The sequence below is a fragment of the Varanus komodoensis genome, unplaced genomic scaffold, assembly GCF_004798865.1.
Source record: "Varanus komodoensis strain SLA01 unplaced genomic scaffold, ASM479886v1 scaffold10, whole genome shotgun sequence".
Lineage (NCBI taxonomy): Eukaryota > Metazoa > Chordata > Lepidosauria > Squamata > Varanidae > Varanus > Varanus komodoensis.
The window spans coordinates 23,928,661-23,947,917 of record NW_025335269.1 but is presented as its reverse complement, the minus strand read 5'-3'; the positions used below and the strand labels follow the sequence as shown (position 1 = coordinate 23,947,917).

At 41.7% G+C, this 19,257-nt stretch overlaps 1 protein-coding gene and 1 long non-coding RNA gene across 3 annotated transcripts in view; one reads left to right on the top strand and one right to left on the bottom strand.

Annotated features, from left to right (window-relative positions):
- Positions 1-4,113: 4,113 nt before the first annotated feature.
- Positions 4,114-19,257, bottom strand: part of OSBPL10 (oxysterol binding protein like 10) — a 70,439-nt gene continuing 55,295 nt past the window's right edge. For both annotated transcript variants that reach the window (XM_044417430.1, XM_044417439.1), the window contains exons 8-12: positions 17,466-17,922; positions 9,577-9,763; positions 8,602-8,784; positions 7,952-8,105; positions 4,114-6,373 (exon numbers count right to left, since the gene is read on the bottom strand). In XM_044417430.1, the coding sequence (XP_044273365.1) occupies positions 6,329-6,373; positions 7,952-8,105; positions 8,602-8,784; positions 9,577-9,763; positions 17,466-17,922 (1,026 nt within the window). In that variant the 3' untranslated portion in view covers positions 4,114-6,328. The remainder of the gene's footprint in view (positions 6,374-7,951; positions 8,106-8,601; positions 8,785-9,576; positions 9,764-17,465; positions 17,923-19,257) is intronic.
- Positions 8,804-18,107, top strand: LOC123016816. Its single transcript, XR_006413479.1, has 2 exons — positions 8,804-9,687; positions 17,817-18,107. It is a non-coding gene; the product is annotated as an uncharacterized LOC123016816 (long non-coding RNA).

Genomic DNA, 19,257 nt, shown 5'->3' with positions numbered 1-19,257 from the left:
AAAGAAGTATCAAGAACATTATAAAGTTACCCTGGAAATTCTTTGAAGAACAAGTAAAACCCCTTGCAGTAAATAAAACTAAAGCTAGTCAAGGGAATTATGGTAATTCAGATTAATTGCAAATATGTTTTAACTTTCTAGTGTTAAGTCCTAGTTTAGCCACACAACTTGAAGTTGTAATGACCAGTTAATTAATGATACTGATTCAGCCAACAGACCTCACACTAAGACTTACCTAAGTCATTGATTTTCAAAATAAATTATGGAGGCCATCACTAACAGAAATAAAATTTTAATACTTTCCTAAGATCAAGTAACTGTTAAATGTGAACAAAAAACAGAAGTAGTACATGTGCTCAGAACCAATTTTTGCCCATATAGCTCGTACTACCACATTTCTTTGAGCAAGTTTTCCATACCCTAAAGAGGCAGGCAACTTTGGCCTTGCGTGAGTTCCTATGATCCCTCACCCTTGACAATGTTAAAACTGATGGGAATTGTAGACTAAAATATCTGGAGGACAAGTTGTCCACCAATTCAAAATGGATTGACTGTCACTCATGCACTCTCTAACTGCATGAACAATGACTGTCCTTTCAGCTATATAACAAAATTCTGGGATCTTAATTTTAGTTATGACTGTTAGGAGCATGCTGGTCATTTTAAACCATGTTCAACACTATTCACAGTCTCCAATTTGGAGAAGAGACACGGTTGTACATGATTCTGTAGATTTTTAAACCTTGATCCATCAGTACTTTGACCAGTTTATAATAAATAAAGCAATAAACAGCTCGGTCATCTTTTTACATCATCCCTTTCCAAGATTATTTTTGTGAGATTAATGGTTCAATAATTCACTTTTGCATGTCTAGTACTGATGGAAATGTTTGATGCAATTGTACTAAATTTCAGTTACTAAGTTGGCTCAGCTAATAACTATACAGAAGTGGAGCCCATTAAAAAATGTTGAACCTCTGTCTTCCTCACCTTCCAACATGAGTGGGCAGTGCATGCCAACCTGCCACCCATGCCTTCCTCCCAATACTCCATTGCACTCTTCCTGCCCCAGTAAATCAACTTTCTGTGGCTACTGTATGGTTGGGTTTGTCTCTTCAGGGTTTTGCTGCTGCTGCTGCATTTTTTCACAGTCTTCAGGTGCCCCCCAATCATGCTGAAACATCCCTTTTTTTTTTTCCAGTGGCCATGCTCTGCCTCCACTGCCAGCACTCATCACCAGTTTGTTGCTAAGAGCACTATCATTCTATCAGGGGCCAATGTGCAAACCTCTAAGCATGCCTTGTGCCACTTAAAGTAATGACACCTTTTTAGAAATAGTATGAATTCCCCTCCACCTCTGAGGACAACTGAACTGAACATTTACCAAATGATGGTAGTATCAACAACAGTAGTCTGAGAACTCTTTCTGACCTACTTAAAAGTATTTGTTTATGCTTTGGTTCTAGGTTAATACATGTAGAAAGGACATACACACCATTCAAAAAAGAGTGATCAAGGTAGTTTCTAGCCTAAACCCAGACTAGAAGCTGTTAGAAAAGATCTTTAATGTAACCTGTAGCTGACAAGACACTATTCACTCCAAAACCTTAAAGAATGGTAAATCTGACTCCAGGCAATGAACTGCTAAATCAAATTCTAAAACAAAGATATTTAAATCCATGTTCAACCTTGCTTAAACCTTGTAAGTAGCTGTGGCTTTGTGCAGCCTTGACAACAGGAATAATAACTTGAAGCACTAACCACCTCTAAGGTTCATGTTGTAATCCTGGTCCTGGCAGATTTTCTTAGAATATCAGCTTTAATCTAAGAATATTAGGCTCCAAAGCACAGGCAGTAAGTTTCAACCCTCCAACTAGCTTGTCAACAACTTGAGGCTGCATAATCTGAAAATAATCCCTACTAGAAACAGATGGTGCTGTGGCTCTATCAAATGGTTAGTCGTTAAACCAAAACGAAGCAGTAATTTTTAATCTGAGAAATACATTGCAAATTGGGTACAACAGATATATGAGAGTTCCAGATACTGACCTGCTGAGCAAGTCCCTTACTGAGCCAGAGTTCAGTCAGCATTTTGCTGCCACAATACTGGCCAACTAAACTTACTGTGTTGCCTTCACCGCTACAGAGTACACCCTAAAACAGGCTCTAATCTTTGTTCAGTTATAGTCATCTTAAGTTTCCTACCATCTTGTCCACATGTCATCCCTGCTGTTTGTGCAGAGTTCAGCCTACCAGGGACTAGAATTGATGCTATCAATTGGCTGAGGACATTCAGAAAAATACTGACAGTCCTCCCAATTTCAGATATCATAACCAGGGCCAAGCCTAACTCTCCGGGGCAAACCACAGAAATTCAACTGCAACTGCAGTGGAAATTAGAAGCAGCATACAGTCAGAAATGCATTGGCTCTGCTCATTTCTCTGTCCACCTCTTGCCTGTCTTTGACCAGGTTAACAGTTCACAAAGTTGCTCCTAAACTCTGGGTCTGAAAGGGATAGTGAAGGTTGAAAGTCACGAACTATAGCAGAAGAAGAGATTGTGCTCAAGTGAGTTTCCTGCCAATGCTTAAACCACCATAGATTTCTACCAGCCCATTTTATTTCAGAGGGGACTCTGCCTTTTCAGACCAGCTATTTGTATATAACAGCAGTGCTAGCAAGTGCAACTCACCTCTCCGGGGTCAGGCTGCAACCCAGCAGTGCAGGAACAGACCACCTTTTCTGTTGCTGTTGCTCCTGTGGAACCTTTAAGAGGCCACACAAATGAGCTGGCCTGCACACACACACATGCACCTATGTCACACAATTGCTGCTTGCTGTAACAGGGTGAATGAGAGAGCCATCCCTGGGTGCTCTGTTTCCCAGTGGAACTGGCTGGAAGCACCAATAATGGAATCAGGGCAATTAGAGGAACAGGCTGCTTCCATACAGGCCAAGGCTTCCCACCCCTGCGATAAAGGATCTTGACCCATCAGCTTGAAGACCCATGCTCTGCTTGCAATCACATCTCATGAATGGACAGCCTATGGTCATCAAGGTTTGCGAGCATTAAAATAGACTGAATTATGGCTAGTTTCAGAACTTAAGAAACACAACTGTATAATTATCTGCCATAAAGCAGTAACAAGTTGAACAGACAGGGCATCAAAATCAAAAAATTCAAATAAAATTTATTGGTTTCAGTTTTTGATTGTAGTTCTCAAGTTATTAAAGAAAGGCTAATCAGAAGTGACTGCTGGAGAATGGGACCTTAACAAATAGGTATAAATTTGTTTATGAACAGTTCCATTTAAGAAAAATTTGCATAGGTCCTACAGCTGTGTATAAAGATACATAAAAATTTACATTACAATTCAAAGTGTACAGTATCTACACTGAAAGGGAATAGTCAGTTGCAGGTGCAAAACAAACAGAAAATGGCCTACAAATAAGGCAAGTTACTTCATACCGTCAAATCATGTGTTAAATTGTGTAATACATAACAGCAGTATTTAAATTGGAAAGGAATGGTCTCTTGCGTTCCTCTTTGGAATCTCTTACTAATATTACCCAAATAAGAACCTGTGCCTACTGGTTCTTGTAAAAATTACCCTGGCAAATAGAAATAGTGGCGGTAGGTGTTGCATTGATATTAGAAAAGCAAGGAATATGCCAAAACATGAATGATCTAGTTTTATCCTGCAGCGTAAAGTGATTATATAGAGAAGAATTCAATATACCAGAATTGTAAACTCTTCATCAAAATGCAGCTACATCCTATAACCACTACCAAATCAAAGCCACATGCAACCCACAACTTCAGACAGATTTCAATTGATACAACTGGCGTTATCTGTCAATATATCTAGGTATTTGGTGATGAGCAAAACAGTAGAGTCATGGTATTTTTTCCTTTCAGATGGCAACATCAGTATTTGTTAATTTGATATGGTTCACCAGCTCCTTACCAGACTAACCTTTTAAAAATTCAGTTTATGCAAGCAGTGTACATTAGATTCTGCTGTCACGAGAGTCCATTCTTACATAAGATCTGACAACAGAAACTTACTTTAAAAGCTTTCCTTTTAAAAACAAGATTTCTATACATTACACTGAGGATGTACAGTTTTATTTCCTTTAAAATTGGCTTTAAACACACTAAGAAAAATCATCTTTTATAAATACAATATTGGCTTTTATACGCTGAGACAGTATACAAGAAGTAGGGTAAAGTGTGGGGCTTTATCACTAGGTATTCAGGTGAGTGTTGATGCTCTTTAAATAAAAAGTGTTAACTTTGTAATACATTCCTTTATATAGACACGTGTATAGTTTTGGATTGCCACCTTAGATTGCTGCTAAAAATATTAAAATGTAACAAGTATATCTTCCCTGGTTATATACAAGATGCAAATAGTGAATTCAAGCAGACAAGGCACAAAAATGATACAATGTAAAGATCGGGATTCAAAACTAATACAAAGAATGCTTAAGGAGCCTGGCAGTTGTGATTTGAGGAACTGTGCAGAAAACATTCTATGCCAATACATTACATTTAAATCCAACTAGTTTGCTACTGAGAGTTATGAGCAGGCATAAAGCTACACTGGAAACACAGCGGTGATTTAAGATGCAACGCAACGGGGCTGGCCAGTGCTCCGACCGCAGAGGCTTATAGGCATCCTATGCAGAGCAAAAGAGGAGCAAGGTCATGCCTGCCTTCCTCCAGCGCTGCAAAGCAGCCAGGCACTGGAAAGGAAAGGTGGCTCAGGACCCCCCAAGGGTGTGCTGTGCCTTGGTGGTGCTGGCCTCCCCTCCCCTCCCTGCCCTCACAACGACCCCCAAGCCCCTTCCCCAAGGCTGCTGTGACATCTTGGAGAAGCAGCCAGCAAGATGGCCCCTAGAAACTGTCCAGGGCAGAGTCACACTGACTTGACTTTGTGAAATGTCAGTCTCCTAACCTTTTCCTAGAGCAAAATGGATTCTGCAGCCTGCTTGCAAGAGAGTTCTGCATACATCCTGGTGCCATTTATCTATACGTCATCACGCATTAAATCTACAAAGAGAGCCACAGACCTCATGTTAAACATTAAGACTTAATGTTTACTGCTGACTTCCTGAGCTATCTGGAACTTAGGGGGGCACAGGGGTCTTCCTCCTGTGTACTGCTAGGCTTTGTCAGGTTCCTCTCCACTTAGTTATATGCCGAAGTTGTGCTTGCACGTGGCTGCCACATACACAATTCCCCTGGCCTTTCCAACAGCTGGGGTTATTCTAAAAACTGATACTGGGGGACAAGGACCTGGATTTACACATCCATATTCTCCTCCCAGCAGTTGATATTTGCAGAAACTTTTTAGGGTCCATACATTTGCTAGAAAAATTATTCCACAGTAAATCTGACTCTACCGACAATGTCGTTCAACATTTTTAGTGTCTCTTCTGTAGTTTATATGCCCCTTACCTGCAATAAGAACATTTGTCTCAGCAGCTGAATTTATTTTCTATGGCAGAACAAGTAATGTCTTAAGAGGTTAAACGTAAGCTCTCTATATATGGGGGTCACTATCAAAGCAATTAGGGTAGCCAAAGGGATAGTACATATAAGAAAGGCAGGATTATGTGAAGTCTGATTGAAAGAATGATTAGTGATCTATTAAACATTGTACTGCAGAAATCTGTAATGCACACACTGGCAAATGACTCACGAAGAGAACTCAAATTCCCAAAGAAGAAAAGAATGACAAATGAGCAGACAAATCATACAATTTGAAAGATGGAGGTTATATATGGAAGAACCCTTAGATATTCCTGTCATCCTACAAGCAACCAAAAAATGAGTGTCAGAGAGTGAATCCAAGACGGAAACATGCTTTTTACATGGATACACAAAATATCATTCCTAAGTCATGGGCTTGATCAAGCAATGACTGTCAGTGTCAAGTGGTTTTAAGTGCAATTTTTTTTGGCAATGTGAAAAATAGAAAACTTCAATTAATAATACTAAAAAAGTGTTGATTATTAATATGAAGCCTGATCCTGCAAGCAATGTGGTACACATCGATTCGAGTGCAAAAGGTCAAATTCTTAATTGTCTGTGTGTATATATAATAGGCTTCTATATAATCAATACACAGCAAAAGTTGTGCATGTGTAATGTATATGCACAAAAATGGCTCTTTAATAAACTTGAGCTTTTAGCTGTTCTGAGCTGCATTATTCACAGTACGCAGCTTTGATTTATAGCAAGACTTAATCACACCTGAAATTAAATAGTGCATCTTTTTAATGCCTCTAGAAAATGGGCTCATGAGTCCAGGTGCGCTCATCAATGAGTCTTCCAGAGGGGATCAAAGTATATCCATCCATCACCCTGGAAAAAAAGCAACACAGAAATGCCAAGTAAGTCTCACTTTATCAAGCTACTAAAAAACACAAATTAAGTATTCATTAAAGTCTTGCAAGCTGCGTGCCAAGGCCAGTATGCCAAGGAAGCAATTAACATGGCAGCAAGAGAACCGTGCAAGGCACCAACCAATCTAAAAGCAGTTTTGGTTAATTCAAATTTAGACAGAGTACACCCAGTGAAATCAGTCTCTCTCTCTAGGTATGCCTACATACGGATCCACTCCCTTGCTCTTTGGAATCAGGATCTGCCACAGAGAAAGCTTAAAGTAAAGCTTGAAGTGCACACCTAGTGCCCTTTGCCATTATTTCCTTATACATGCAACAGTTTGTTCTGTAGGCAGAACAAAAATTTCCACCTAGAAGACCTCTGCAAAGAAATGGCTCCACTACAGAACATTGCATTCAGTCCTGATTTAGACACAGGCCTGGTTCACATGATGTGCCAGGATGTTTGGTCTATTTCCCTTATGATGATCAACTCAGAACATCCTGCTAGGTTTATTCAAAGCAGAATCAGTTTGTGGGTTACTTAACCCTCTATGTGCCACTGTCACATGCAGAACTGACCTTACACAGAGCCAAAGTAGGTGTCACTTTAGATCAGTATCTAAGAGTAACTCCCGCCTCCCATTTTTTACTCTAAAGCAGGTGAAGAGCTCCCAATCCAGATTGTAAAAAATCCTCCTAGCTGCACACAAGGATCCCAATTTGAATCTGATGCCCTAGCGGGAATCTGGTTTTCTGTAACCTGAGCACATTATTCCACATCCTGCACTCTGGGATGATCGAGAAGAGATCCTGGCCCTTCCCTGTGTGACAGCCTTTCAAGTACTTGAGCAGTGCTATCCTATCTCCCCTCAGTCTTTTCTTCTCAAGGTTAAACATGCACAGTTCTTTTAATCGTTCCTCACGGGCCTTGTTTCCAGTCCTTGGATCATCCTTGTTGTCCTCCTCTGAACCCTTTCCGGATGGTCTGTGTCTTTCTTTAACTGTGGTGGCCAGAACTGGACACAGTACTCCAGATGAGGCCTAACCAGTGCAGAATAACTGGGAACTGGTACTTGCTGTGATTTGGCAGTGAGACATCTACTAATGCAGCCCACAACAGCATTTGCCATTTTTGTAGCCACATCACATTGTTGATTCTATATTCAGCTTGTGATCTACAACAATTTCAAGATCCATCTCACTCACAGTATTGTTCAGTCAAGAATCCCCACTCTTCTAACAATGCATTTGGATTCCTTTTCCTAGGTGCATAACTTGGCATTTCTCCCTACTGAATTTCATTCTGATGTTTACAGTACAGCACTCTGCCCTATCAAGATCACCTTGAATTTTATTTCTGTTTTCCAGGTTTTGAGCTATCCCACCCAGTTTCGTGCCAATGAAAACCAAACACTGATTTTTGTTGCCTCCCACCTCATATAGAAACATAGAAACAGAGCGAGTCAGAAGGGGCCTCCCAGGCCATCTAGTCTGACCCCCGACTCCAGCCGGCTCTGTTCACGACATGCCCATCATGTGCATTGATTTCCATTACCTCCTTAACGAAATACTTTGGTTTCCAGGGTGTATTGCTAGCTGCTCGCTGCCTCTCCTCTGCTCGCTGCCTCTCCTCAAGGAGCTGCTTGTGGTCTGTTGCTATGCCAATGTTGCCTTCTTTCAGGGCACTGGTGACATGTTGCCAAAGGTTTCTGTTCATCAGATTTAGAGGACGAAGTGAATTATTTGTTTATAACATTTATATGCTGCTCCACATCTAGACACATTCTGGAGCAGAGAACAATTAAAGAATAAAACACCACATTAATGGTTTTATGAGCAGAATATCAATTACATAGCAGCTGGTCAATACAGAAGTCAAGGGAGGCTTCCTGAAATGAAAATGTCTTCAGCAGAGACCACAGCGGTACAATGCTGGTGCCTGCCTGACCTCCAGAGGCAGGGAGTTCCACAGAATAGGTGCCATCCCACTAAAGGCTCTGCTCCAAATGGACTCCTGCCCGACAATAAGGTCATGTGGAACCACCAGAAGCATCCCATGATGACCTCAGTGACTGGATGGTTGATGGTTCAAAACAAGAATGACTGCTTGTTTAAAAACCTAAGAAAAACCATACCAAGGGCCCATCAGATCTAACCATTTTATGGCTGCTGCTTCTCATGATGGTCTCACAAAACCAGTCTCACCTTGACTCAAATGGACCTTGTTTAGCTATTGGTCTGATCTTCTTGCGGATTATGGGCAGTTTGGTGGTATCAATTATTTTGGTTTCTCCATTGCTGTATGTAAATTCCAGTGTGCCATTCCATTCCCCCTGCGCCTTGCACACTATGGTATTGGTTGGATTATGCTTCACCTCTGCCGTAACCCTGATTCAAATAAGAAAAATGGAGATTAATATGCAGATTATTACAACAATATCCAAGCGCCCTAAAGATTTCTACCACACTGGTAATTATGAAGGAAAGCTAGCTTTGGAGTATTGTTTTACTGCAAGAATATTTTTGCTGCTTCTTTTTAAATGGCATACCTTTTGAGTGCATTCATGACACTACATCCAATATATTTTCACCAATGTGATGCGATTTACATGTAGAGTCTCAACATTTTATTACCAGAAAAAGCAGAAACAAGTACCATGTCAATACAGCAAGTTCAGATTAGTTTTTGGTTTTTTTTAAATGAAGGGCACAATCAACAAGAATAGCCTCCTACATATGTTCTACTGGAACTACTCGGCTCCTGCATTTCATTTCAACAAAATGACTGCCCTGTTATTTGAACCCAAAGTTATGTATGTCGCACAGCAATGCCCAAGTATGGCCCAGCGGATAACATGGTACCAAGTATTTTATGTTCCTTTCCAGTTTTATGTTGAGTGCTATGGCCAAACTTTGTGCCTCCACTTCAGGGACCTCTCGAGCCCATCACAGGGTGCTCTGGGTGCATACAAGATGAGGACTGCACAGCCAATTAATGTGTGGTATAGTATGAAATCACTGGCAGTGATTACATTTGGCCTGTCAATGTTGCCTTGACAACTGATTGCCACAGTCTAAAGACTTTCCAGGCCAAGGCATTCTGCATGTGCTGGACCACAATGCGAAGGATGCCATAACCACCTCGTTAGATGAGAGAGGGTAAAAGACCAATTTTAATACCTGTGTACTTTTCCTCCATAGAAAGGCTTCGTGTGGAATGTGACAGTAGCAGAGTAGCCAGTTTTGGCACACTGAATATTGACTTTACCTCCAAGCTCCACCCAAGGAATGGTAAGTATAGAGCGTGCATAGGCACACGGTAACGTGAATACATATTCTTCCTCATGTTCCATTAGATAAAGAATGCCTGTGGATGAGGGTGAAAATGGAAAAAAAAACATTTTTAGCATTGAGAATTAGCCCATAAAGCTTTCTGGAATGATGGCCACTTTTTATATTATGCTGAAAGGAAACATCTGTTGAAATATTAATCTTGAAAGTAAGTTGTGTTTCTTTTCGATTCCTTCAGTGCGAAGGGATGCAAAGACTTGAAGTAACAGTGTTGAGGGCTGATTGATCTTTCCCAAGAAAATGATGCATTTTTGCAACTGTTCCTTTGTGGAATCCTTAGAACCTGGGACTAAACACCATGTAATTAATCAAGAGAGATATGACTGTCAAATCAATTCAAGGGATCCAAATAGTTTCTCAGGCCCCAAACTCTGGCCTATAGTAATCTTGCACACTTCAAGGAAAATAATTCTATTATATTCTGCATTGATAGATGGATAGAAAGAAACTGCCCAACTTCAAAACGCATCTCCTCAATAGCTGATAAAATTAACTCCCTTTTCCACTTTATGTCTACTTTGAATAAGTATTTGAGGAACGAAGAAAACTGCCTTAGACTGCATCAGAGCGCTGGTCCATCTAACCCAGCATTGTCTGCACTGACTGGCAACAGCTCTCCCTGGTTTTAGGCAAGCATATTTCCAGAAGGCAGAGACTGCAACTGGAACCTTCTGCTTGCACATCACATACTCCTCCATTGAGACATCGCTTCAACCCAAACCACCTAAAATGATGGAAATTCCAACATGAAAATCACTTATTTGCATAGATTAAATAAAAATGCCAGATCTCAACCAGTGTGCACAGGCAGTGCCTAACATAACAGGTTGATACTATCACTGGCATGGCAATGTACCCAACAGGGATACCTCCAGCCAGGATTTAGCAGTCATTCAATACCTTATACACCATCAGTTACAGTAACTTAATAAACCACAAGGACTAAACCAGGTCACAAATGGCCCTGCTAAACACTGCTTTCTTCCACCTTTTCTTCACATAGTCTGAGCAACACCCTTTCCGTAGATTAAAAAAGACAAAGGAGTCAGGATTAACTGTCAGGGTAAGCAACTTCTGAACTTCTGAGTATTTTAGCCTCCATCTTTCATCAGTTCTAGTGATGGAGCATGGGAATGTAGACTTCCAGGTGTTTGGGCCAACAAATTGTCCAGCCCTGCTTTCTTTCTGTAGAGAGGATGCAAAGAACAATACTGGGATGGTCACAAACTTGGGAAGTTTCTTCCAAAAGAGGATCCTCCTACTGTTTTCTGATCATACAGTACCCACTAGACCACAGTTCAGCCCCATGACTAGGAGGAAAACAAACAAACAGCAGCTACATTGATCTGGTGAACAAAAATAACTGCAAAGTAGCACTCACATTATCCTATGATGAAATTCTATCATCATATGAGTGCTCATGATTAGCAACTCAGGACAGCATTCAATCTATACTTATACGTGCAATGCCTAAATACACAAAGCAGCATTTAAGTGGAGAGCTCAAAACAGCTTTACATACATTACAAAACCACATCTCACTAGGTGGAATGACTAATGCTAATGCACTAAGCAGAAAAACAGGAGGACATAGGAAGAACCCTGAAGTGTACAGGACTCCCCCAAAATCATCAGGACCAAGACCAGCACATACAAGCTCTTCTCCCACTAGCAATGAACAAGACTCATTCACTGGGGGCAACATGCCACCAGGATAATGACGACACCCAGATCTATTTCTGTGACAGCCAAATCAGGAGAGGCGGCAGACATTCTGAACTGGTGCTTGGATGCAGCTATGGATTAAATGAGGGCGAAATGCAGATAAAGCAGAGATTCCATGGGTGGGCAGTTTCCAGATGTTGGAAACTTGCCTGTTCTTGATGGGGTTGCACTCCACCTGAAGGAACAGCTATGTAGTTTGAGGGTGCTTCTGGATCCATCTTTATCACTGAAACCCAAGTGTCCTCAAGTAGCCTGAAGTGCTCACTGTCAACTGAATGGCACTTCAATATGCGTGTCCATGAGTAGGGACAGCCTAGCCATGCTGATCCATGCACTACAAACCACAGAACTAGACTAACACAATGCACAATGTGTGGGGCTGCCCTTGTGCCTAATTTAACTGCTGTAGAAAGCAGCCCCTTCATGGATCACTGCCTTGCTGAGGCGAAGCGGCTTGTGTAGCGCAATGAAGCTATGAGCTATGCCGTGCAGGGGCGCCCAAGACGGACAGGTCATAGCAGAGAGCTCCGACAAAACGTGATCCACTGGAAAGGGAAATGGCAACACAGTTCAGTATCTTTGCCATGAAAAACCCATGTGCAGTACCAAAAGGCAAAGAAATATGACGCTGGAAGATAAGCTCCTCAGGTCAGAAGGTGTCCGATGCTCTACTGGGGAAGAGCAGAGGGCTAGTACTAGTAGTGCCAGAATTAAGCAACTGGGTCAAAGTCGAAAGGACACTCAGTTGTAGATGTATCTGGTGGTTAAAGGAAAGTCTGATGCTGTAAAGAACAATACTGCACAGGAACCTGGAAAGAAAGATCTATGAATCAAGCTAAGTTGGACGTGGTCAAACATGAGATGACAAGACTGAACATCGACATCCTGGGAATCAGAGAACTAAAATGGACAGGAATGGGTGAATTTAATTCAGATGACCATCAGGTATACTACTGTGGACAAGAATCCCTCAGAAGAAATGGAGTAGCCTTCATAGTCAATAAAAGAGTAGGAAAAGCAGTACTGGGATACAATCTCCAGAATGATCTCAGTTCGAATCCAAGGAAAACCATTCAACATCACAGTAGTCCAAGTCTATGCTCCAACCACTGGTGCTGAAGAGGCTGAAGTTGACCGGTTCTATGAAGGCCTACAACACCTTCAAGAATCAACACCAAAAATGATGTCCTTATCATCATGGGGGATTGGAATGCTAAAGTGGGAAGCTAAAAGATAACCAGAATAACAGGCAAGTTTGGCCTTGGAGTACAAAATGAAGCAGGGCACAGGCTGGTAAAATTTTGTCAAGAGAATATGATAGTCATAGCAAACACTCTTTTCCAACAACCCAAGAGACGACTCTACACAAGGACATCACCAGACAGTCAGCACAGAAATCAGATTGACTATGTGCTCTGCAGCCAAAGATGGAAAACCTCTATACAGTCAGTAAAAACAAGACCAGGAGCTGACTGTGGCTCAGATCATGAGCTTCTGGTTGCAAAATTTAGGCTTAAATTGAAGAAAGCAGGGAAAAGCACTAGGCCACTCAAGTATGACCTAAGTCATATGCCTGATGAATATACAGTAGACAGATTTAAGAAATTAGATCTGATAGACAGAGTGCCTGAAGAACTATGGATGGAGGTTTGCAACATTGTACAAGAGGTAGCAACTAAAACCATCCCAAAGAAAAAGAAATGCAAGAAAGCAAAATGGCTGTCTGAGGAAGCTTTACAAATAGCTGAGGAAAGAAGGGAAGTGAAAGGCAAGGGAGAAAGAGAAAGATACACCCAATTGAATGCAGAATTCCAGAGAATAGCTAGAAGAAATAAGAAGGCCTTCTTAAACGAACAGTGTAAAGAAATAGAAGAAAACAATAGACTAGGGAAGATGAGAGATCTCTTCAAGAAAACTGGAGATATGAAGGGAACATTTCATGCAAAGATGGGCATGATAAAGGACCAAAATGGCAGAGACCTAACAGAGGCAGAAGAGATTAAGAAGAGGTGGCAAGATTACACAGAAGAACTATACAAGAAAGAGCTTAACGTCCCTGATAACCACAATGGGGTGGTCACTGACCTCAGACATCCTGGAATGTGAAGTCAAATAGGCCTTAGGAAGTCTGAGCAACAACAAAGCTAGTGGAGGAGACAGTACTGCAGCTGAGCTATTCAAAATCTTAAAAGACAATGCAGTTAAATTGCTACACTCAATATGCCAGCAAATTTGGAAAACTCAGCAGTGGCCAGAGGATTGGAAAAGGTCAGTTTATATTCCAATTCCAAAGAAGGGCAATGCCAAAGAATGTTCAAACTACCACACCATAGCACTCATTCACATGCTAGCAAAGTTATGCTCAAAATCCTACAAACTAGGCTCCAGCAGTATGTGGACAGAGAACTACCAGAAGTACAGGCAGGATTTCAAAGAGGGAGAGAAACTAGAGATCAAATTGCCAACATACACTGGATCATGGAGAAAGCTGGGCAGTTCCAAAAAAAATCTACTTCTGCTTCATTGACTATGCTAAAGCCTTTGATTGGGTAGATCACAACAAATTGTGGCAAGTTCTTAAAGACATGGAAGTACCAGACCATCTTATTTGTCTCTTGAGAAACCTGTACGCGGGTCAAGAAGCAACAGCGAGAACTGGACATGGAATCACTGACTGGTTCAAAATTGAGAAAGGAGTTCAGCAAGGCTGCATATTGTCGCCCTGCCTATTTAACTTATATGCAGAGCACATCATGAGAAAGGCGGGGCTAGATGAATCACAAGTTGGAATTAACATTACAGGAGAAATATCAACAACCTCAGATATGCAGATGATACCACACTAATGGCAGAAAGTGAAGAGGAACTAAAGAGCCTCTTGATGCAGGTGGAAAAGGAGAGTGCAAAAGCTGGCTTGAAACTCAACATTAAGAAAACTAAGATTGTGGCATCCGGTCCTATCACTTCCTGGCAAATAGATGGGGAAGAAATGGAGGTTGTGACAGATTTTATTTTCCTGGGCTCCAAGATCACTGCAGACAGGGACTGCAGCCAAGGAATTAAAAGACGCTTGATCCTGGGGAGGAAAGCTATGGCAAATCTAGACAGCATACTAAATAGCAGAGACATCACCCTGCTGACAAAAGTTCATACAGCCAAGGCTATGGTTTTCCCAGTTGCAATGAATGACTGTGAAAGCTGGACCATAAGGAAGGCTGAGCGCCGAAGAATTGAGGCCTTTGAATTGTGGTGCAGGCGAAGACTCCTGCGAGTCCCTTGGACTGCAAGGAGATCAAATCAGTCAGTCTTAGAGGAGATCAACCCTGACTGCTCTTTAGAAGGCCAGTTACTGAAGATGAAACTCAAATACTTTGGCCACCTAATGAGAAGGAAGGACTCACTGGAGAAGAGCCTGATGGTGGGAACAATTGACGGCAAAAGAAGAAGGGGACAGCAGAGGATGAGGTGGCTAGATGGAGTCAATGAAGCAGTCGATGTGAGCTTAGGTGGACTCTGGGGGATGGTGGAGGACAGGAAGGCCTGGAGGAATGTTGTCCATGGGGTCGTGATGGATCGGATGCGACTTCATACTAGCAACAATAGAAAGCTGCAGTTAAGAGTGCTGGCTGGAACACCCAGCTATGTTCATGCAGATTCCGTGTTAAAAGAACTGCATTGGCTGCCCATTAGCTACTGAGTCCCATTCAATGCTATGTTGATGATAGACAGAGTCCTATACAAAGTGGGGCCAGCTTATCTAGCAGGCAGTTTCCCCTATTTACATCCAGTTAAACTTTAAGATCATCAGGCAAGGCCTTGCAGGCCAATCTAGGAACAGCAGAAGGTTGCTCTGCAGTAGTTCAAAGGCAGGGCCTTGTCAGTGGTAGCACCCATGCTCTACAACACCCTCTCCCATGAAGTTCAGGAGACATTCTGAATGTGTTCTGTTTCAAGCACCTCCTGAAAACACAATTGTTCACCCAGGTTTTTTCTGGCTTGTAATTCATTGCAATTGATCATATATCCCTCCTCTGAGAGTTCCTTAAATTGTTTTGCATTAAGATTGTATTTGGAATTGTTTTAGAGAAGCATTTGGGTCTGATGTTCAACATTGCGATGTGAACTGCTTTGGATCATTCGTTATATTAAGCACCATAAAAGCATTAAGAAATAGCCAGGAAATGGAGAGCGCAAGTGTAGCCCTCAAGCACTGGAGCTGCAATTTGTGCTTGCTGCTTGTTTTCCTTCAGTCTTGGTGATGAATGCCCTAAGTTCTGTACTATCATTATGCCAACAGATCCTTCAATATACAAGGAGGTGTGCCCTAATTAGAAATGCTTATGCCAGTGGGGACATCTTTCTCCTTATTGCTGAAAGTACCCAAGGTGGAATGGAACTAGCTTCAGAGAATGACACCTGAGCTCTGTGGCATGAATGCTTTTCAACCAGTTCTTTCTCCCAATAGCAAGGCCTTTGCAGCCGATCTTTTCCATGCAGGACAATTCCAAGTTTGAATGGGAGGAAAGAGCATGAGCAGCAACTGGCCCCAGAGTAAGCTCCATACAGCCAGATCTAGAAACACTGCTGCAGCCCCTGTTTGAGTTGGACCACGCCCTTTTGTGAGCAAAGATCCATCACATTTTTGCTTCACTTTGACAAGCTGTCAAGAACATTAAGCAAAAAACCCCCAAACCTTTCTACAGCTCTCTGGGGTAATGATCATGGTGGGTACTTTCTACACTTCAACAGCAGACAGCCCCCAGGACATTGCCCAGCCAAGGTGTCCCATGTCAAGCCCCCAAAGCTTATCTCCATACTTAAACAAGACCAACTAAAACAGTTTTAAAACAGATTTCAAAAAACATTTGTACACGCTTTTTACATTTTTAAACAAGTGTGACGGCTTATTAGAGGCAGCCCCACCCGCTATGTGCCACTTTGGAAGAGCTGCTAGGGGCTGCCACCTTGGAGGTAGCAAAAAGAGTGTGGCATGCAAAAAAGAGCTCATGATCACCATGGGGAACACCAAGCCAGTGACAGTCACTCCACCATGCCAGCTGGGCATCAGTGGGATGCATATGTCTAGCAGTGGCTTCTATGAGCTCAGCAAGAGGTTTTTACTACTCTTGCCACCTTCCTGGACCTATGCTAGGATCAGTCACCCAGGTGCAAAGTGACATCCTGCTGTACATACAACAATCCCCCAAACAAGCCATTGGTTGTACGCATGGCTTGTTGCTCAAAACAAGCCTGCCTGTGGAAAGCGTTCTAGGTTTGCATGATGGCTCAAACCATCATGGCTAATTACCCATGATGGGTTGTCATGTCATGCAAGCCCAGTCATTCTACAGCTGAATATACTAAGCCCAGTATTCTACATATACCCAAACAAAGGCACAAGTATATAACCTTACAGAAACCAACCAAATCAATGGTCTACACATTTTCTGAATGAAAAAAAAATCCTCTAACTCTTTCTATTATGTTAAATGACCAGATAATTGTTTGATGCAATACTTAAAAATCTATTGTCTCTATCATTGTATTGCACTTTCCCTGCTCATGACTGAATGTATTTACTGCTTCAAGTACATGCCAAATATATTCTTAAAATACAAATTTAAAAGTTCATCATAAAACAGCCAGATATATTTATGCTACTCTCTCAGCCACTGAACATGTAAAGCAAACATATGAATTTAATAAAAACACAAGCCATAAACCACTGCTTAGCAACCCAAGCAATTTCTCTTTTTCTGACCAGCCATGTTTAATTATTTCACTCCATTTCCTTAATGCCTTATGTAAGAAGCATTTGCACTATTTTTTTTTTTAGTGTCCAGAGGCTGCAAAGTAGATCAGGTGCTTTGCTGGTCCTACTTCCCAATACATTTGCGGAGAGGGAGTAATTTTTTTAATACTTCAGACTTTCTAAAATTATGTTTGATAAGCAAGCATGCTATAAAATACATTATGTTTGTGGCATGTCTTACCTTCACCTACCATAGAAACACCTACAGACATCCCCATGAACTTGCTCTTGGTCCATACATGAACATTTGCACACATCTTCTTCTCCTTGCACTCGCAGTAAAAGCAAGATATCGGAGGGTGATGGGATACTTGTTCAGCTACAAACCTCAGCTTATAATATTCAGGAGAAGCCTGTCCCTTAAGACTTGAAGAGGCACTGTGAGTTCTCACTCGGTCTTTAGGCACGTCCCAAGAACAATGAAAAGTTTCTCCAATAATTGGGTTATAGGGCTTCTTGGCTACAGCTCCTTTTCGTCCTTCATGAAAGGCTGTTAAGTAATACTCCACAAAGTAAATTATTCTCTCCTCAGGTGTGGTTCCAGTTGAAACTGACAACAGCAGGTCTGGATGGGCCAAGAAGTTTGCATACATCTCCAGCAGGGACCTCTTCTCCAAAATAAAGGTTGGAAGGACGACCTGTATTGAATGCAGAAAAAGCGCTATTTTTCCATGGCAGCATCAGGAAATGTAAATAGTTACGCCAGCTGCAACACTTACCGAGCCGAAAAGCAACCATTTTTTCCCAGCAATGCCAAAAAGCTCCCCTTCAAGATTTAAAAGTAACAATTATGAATTAAAGTGACACTCACTTTTTAGGACAATTATACAAGCCGCTCTTCATTTCTCCAGAGTCTCAAAGGCCATGCATGCAAGAAGATAATTCTATTCAAAAAGGCCAGGCCGGGGGGGGGGGGGGTCATTGTCTTGTTCTGCTTAGCTACCAATTGAGCCAATTATGCACTGACAGTGCCCATTGTTTCCAGAAGTGGCATATCAGTTTGGGTCAAGTTACTTGAGTTCTATTAGATTCCTGCCAACTCTGGCAATTGGCAAAGAAATTTGGATCCCAGCTGTTGCACCATATTATAATCAAAGACTGACCCATTGTGGTGGCAGGGACGGTTTAAACTGCACAACATCAAATTTCTGCTAAAGTGACATTTGGGATCTGGCAGCTAATGGTTTCTTCTAGCAGCTTACGGAAAGCAAGAGCTGCGGGGAGAACAGGGCTTGACTAGCTGTGTCAGAACAATGCCCAACAATTCGCTGATCTGCCTTCTCAATGGCATGTGAGTGACTCAAGTTGCTGTCTGTAACACTGGTTAGACCAACTGAATGGCAGAGAGCGCAGTTCCTAAGTCCTAGGAAAAATTTATAGCACAATTACTTTATCATCAAACAGTGTCATATAGGAAATAGTTCTTAAGCCGAAACGGCTAAGGGATGAGGAATCCTGACAAGTACATGCCTATTTATTCAAACTGACTGAAGACTTCATGGCAGCCATGGCAGCCAGAACAGAACGGACCTTTTCTTCCTTGCTTAATTCAAGAAAACTGCCAAAGTAATATAACACTTTTAAAGGAAGCTCAGCAACATTCCTCTCCAACACCTGTGCAATGCTCAGCACTAATATCAACTTACAAAATCAAGTCTGCCTGACTCTAGAGGCCACTACTAACATATTGCTAAGAAATCAGCATTTCCAGCAAGGGGAAAAGGTAATCCTTACGGCAGAAACCCATGGCACTTATATAAGGAGCATGTCCTCCAGGGGAAAGATACCATTATGTTTTCTTCAGAAGAACTCTCAAAACAAATCTGCACCACCCAAGTTGCAATCTCCAGTTTAATAAGAGAAAGATCCCAACATAACAAATGCCTGCATTTGGATTTCATAATAAGGAGATCAGATATAACCAGCAAACAATAAAAATGGCACCTTTTCTTAATAGCTAAATGCTGCATATC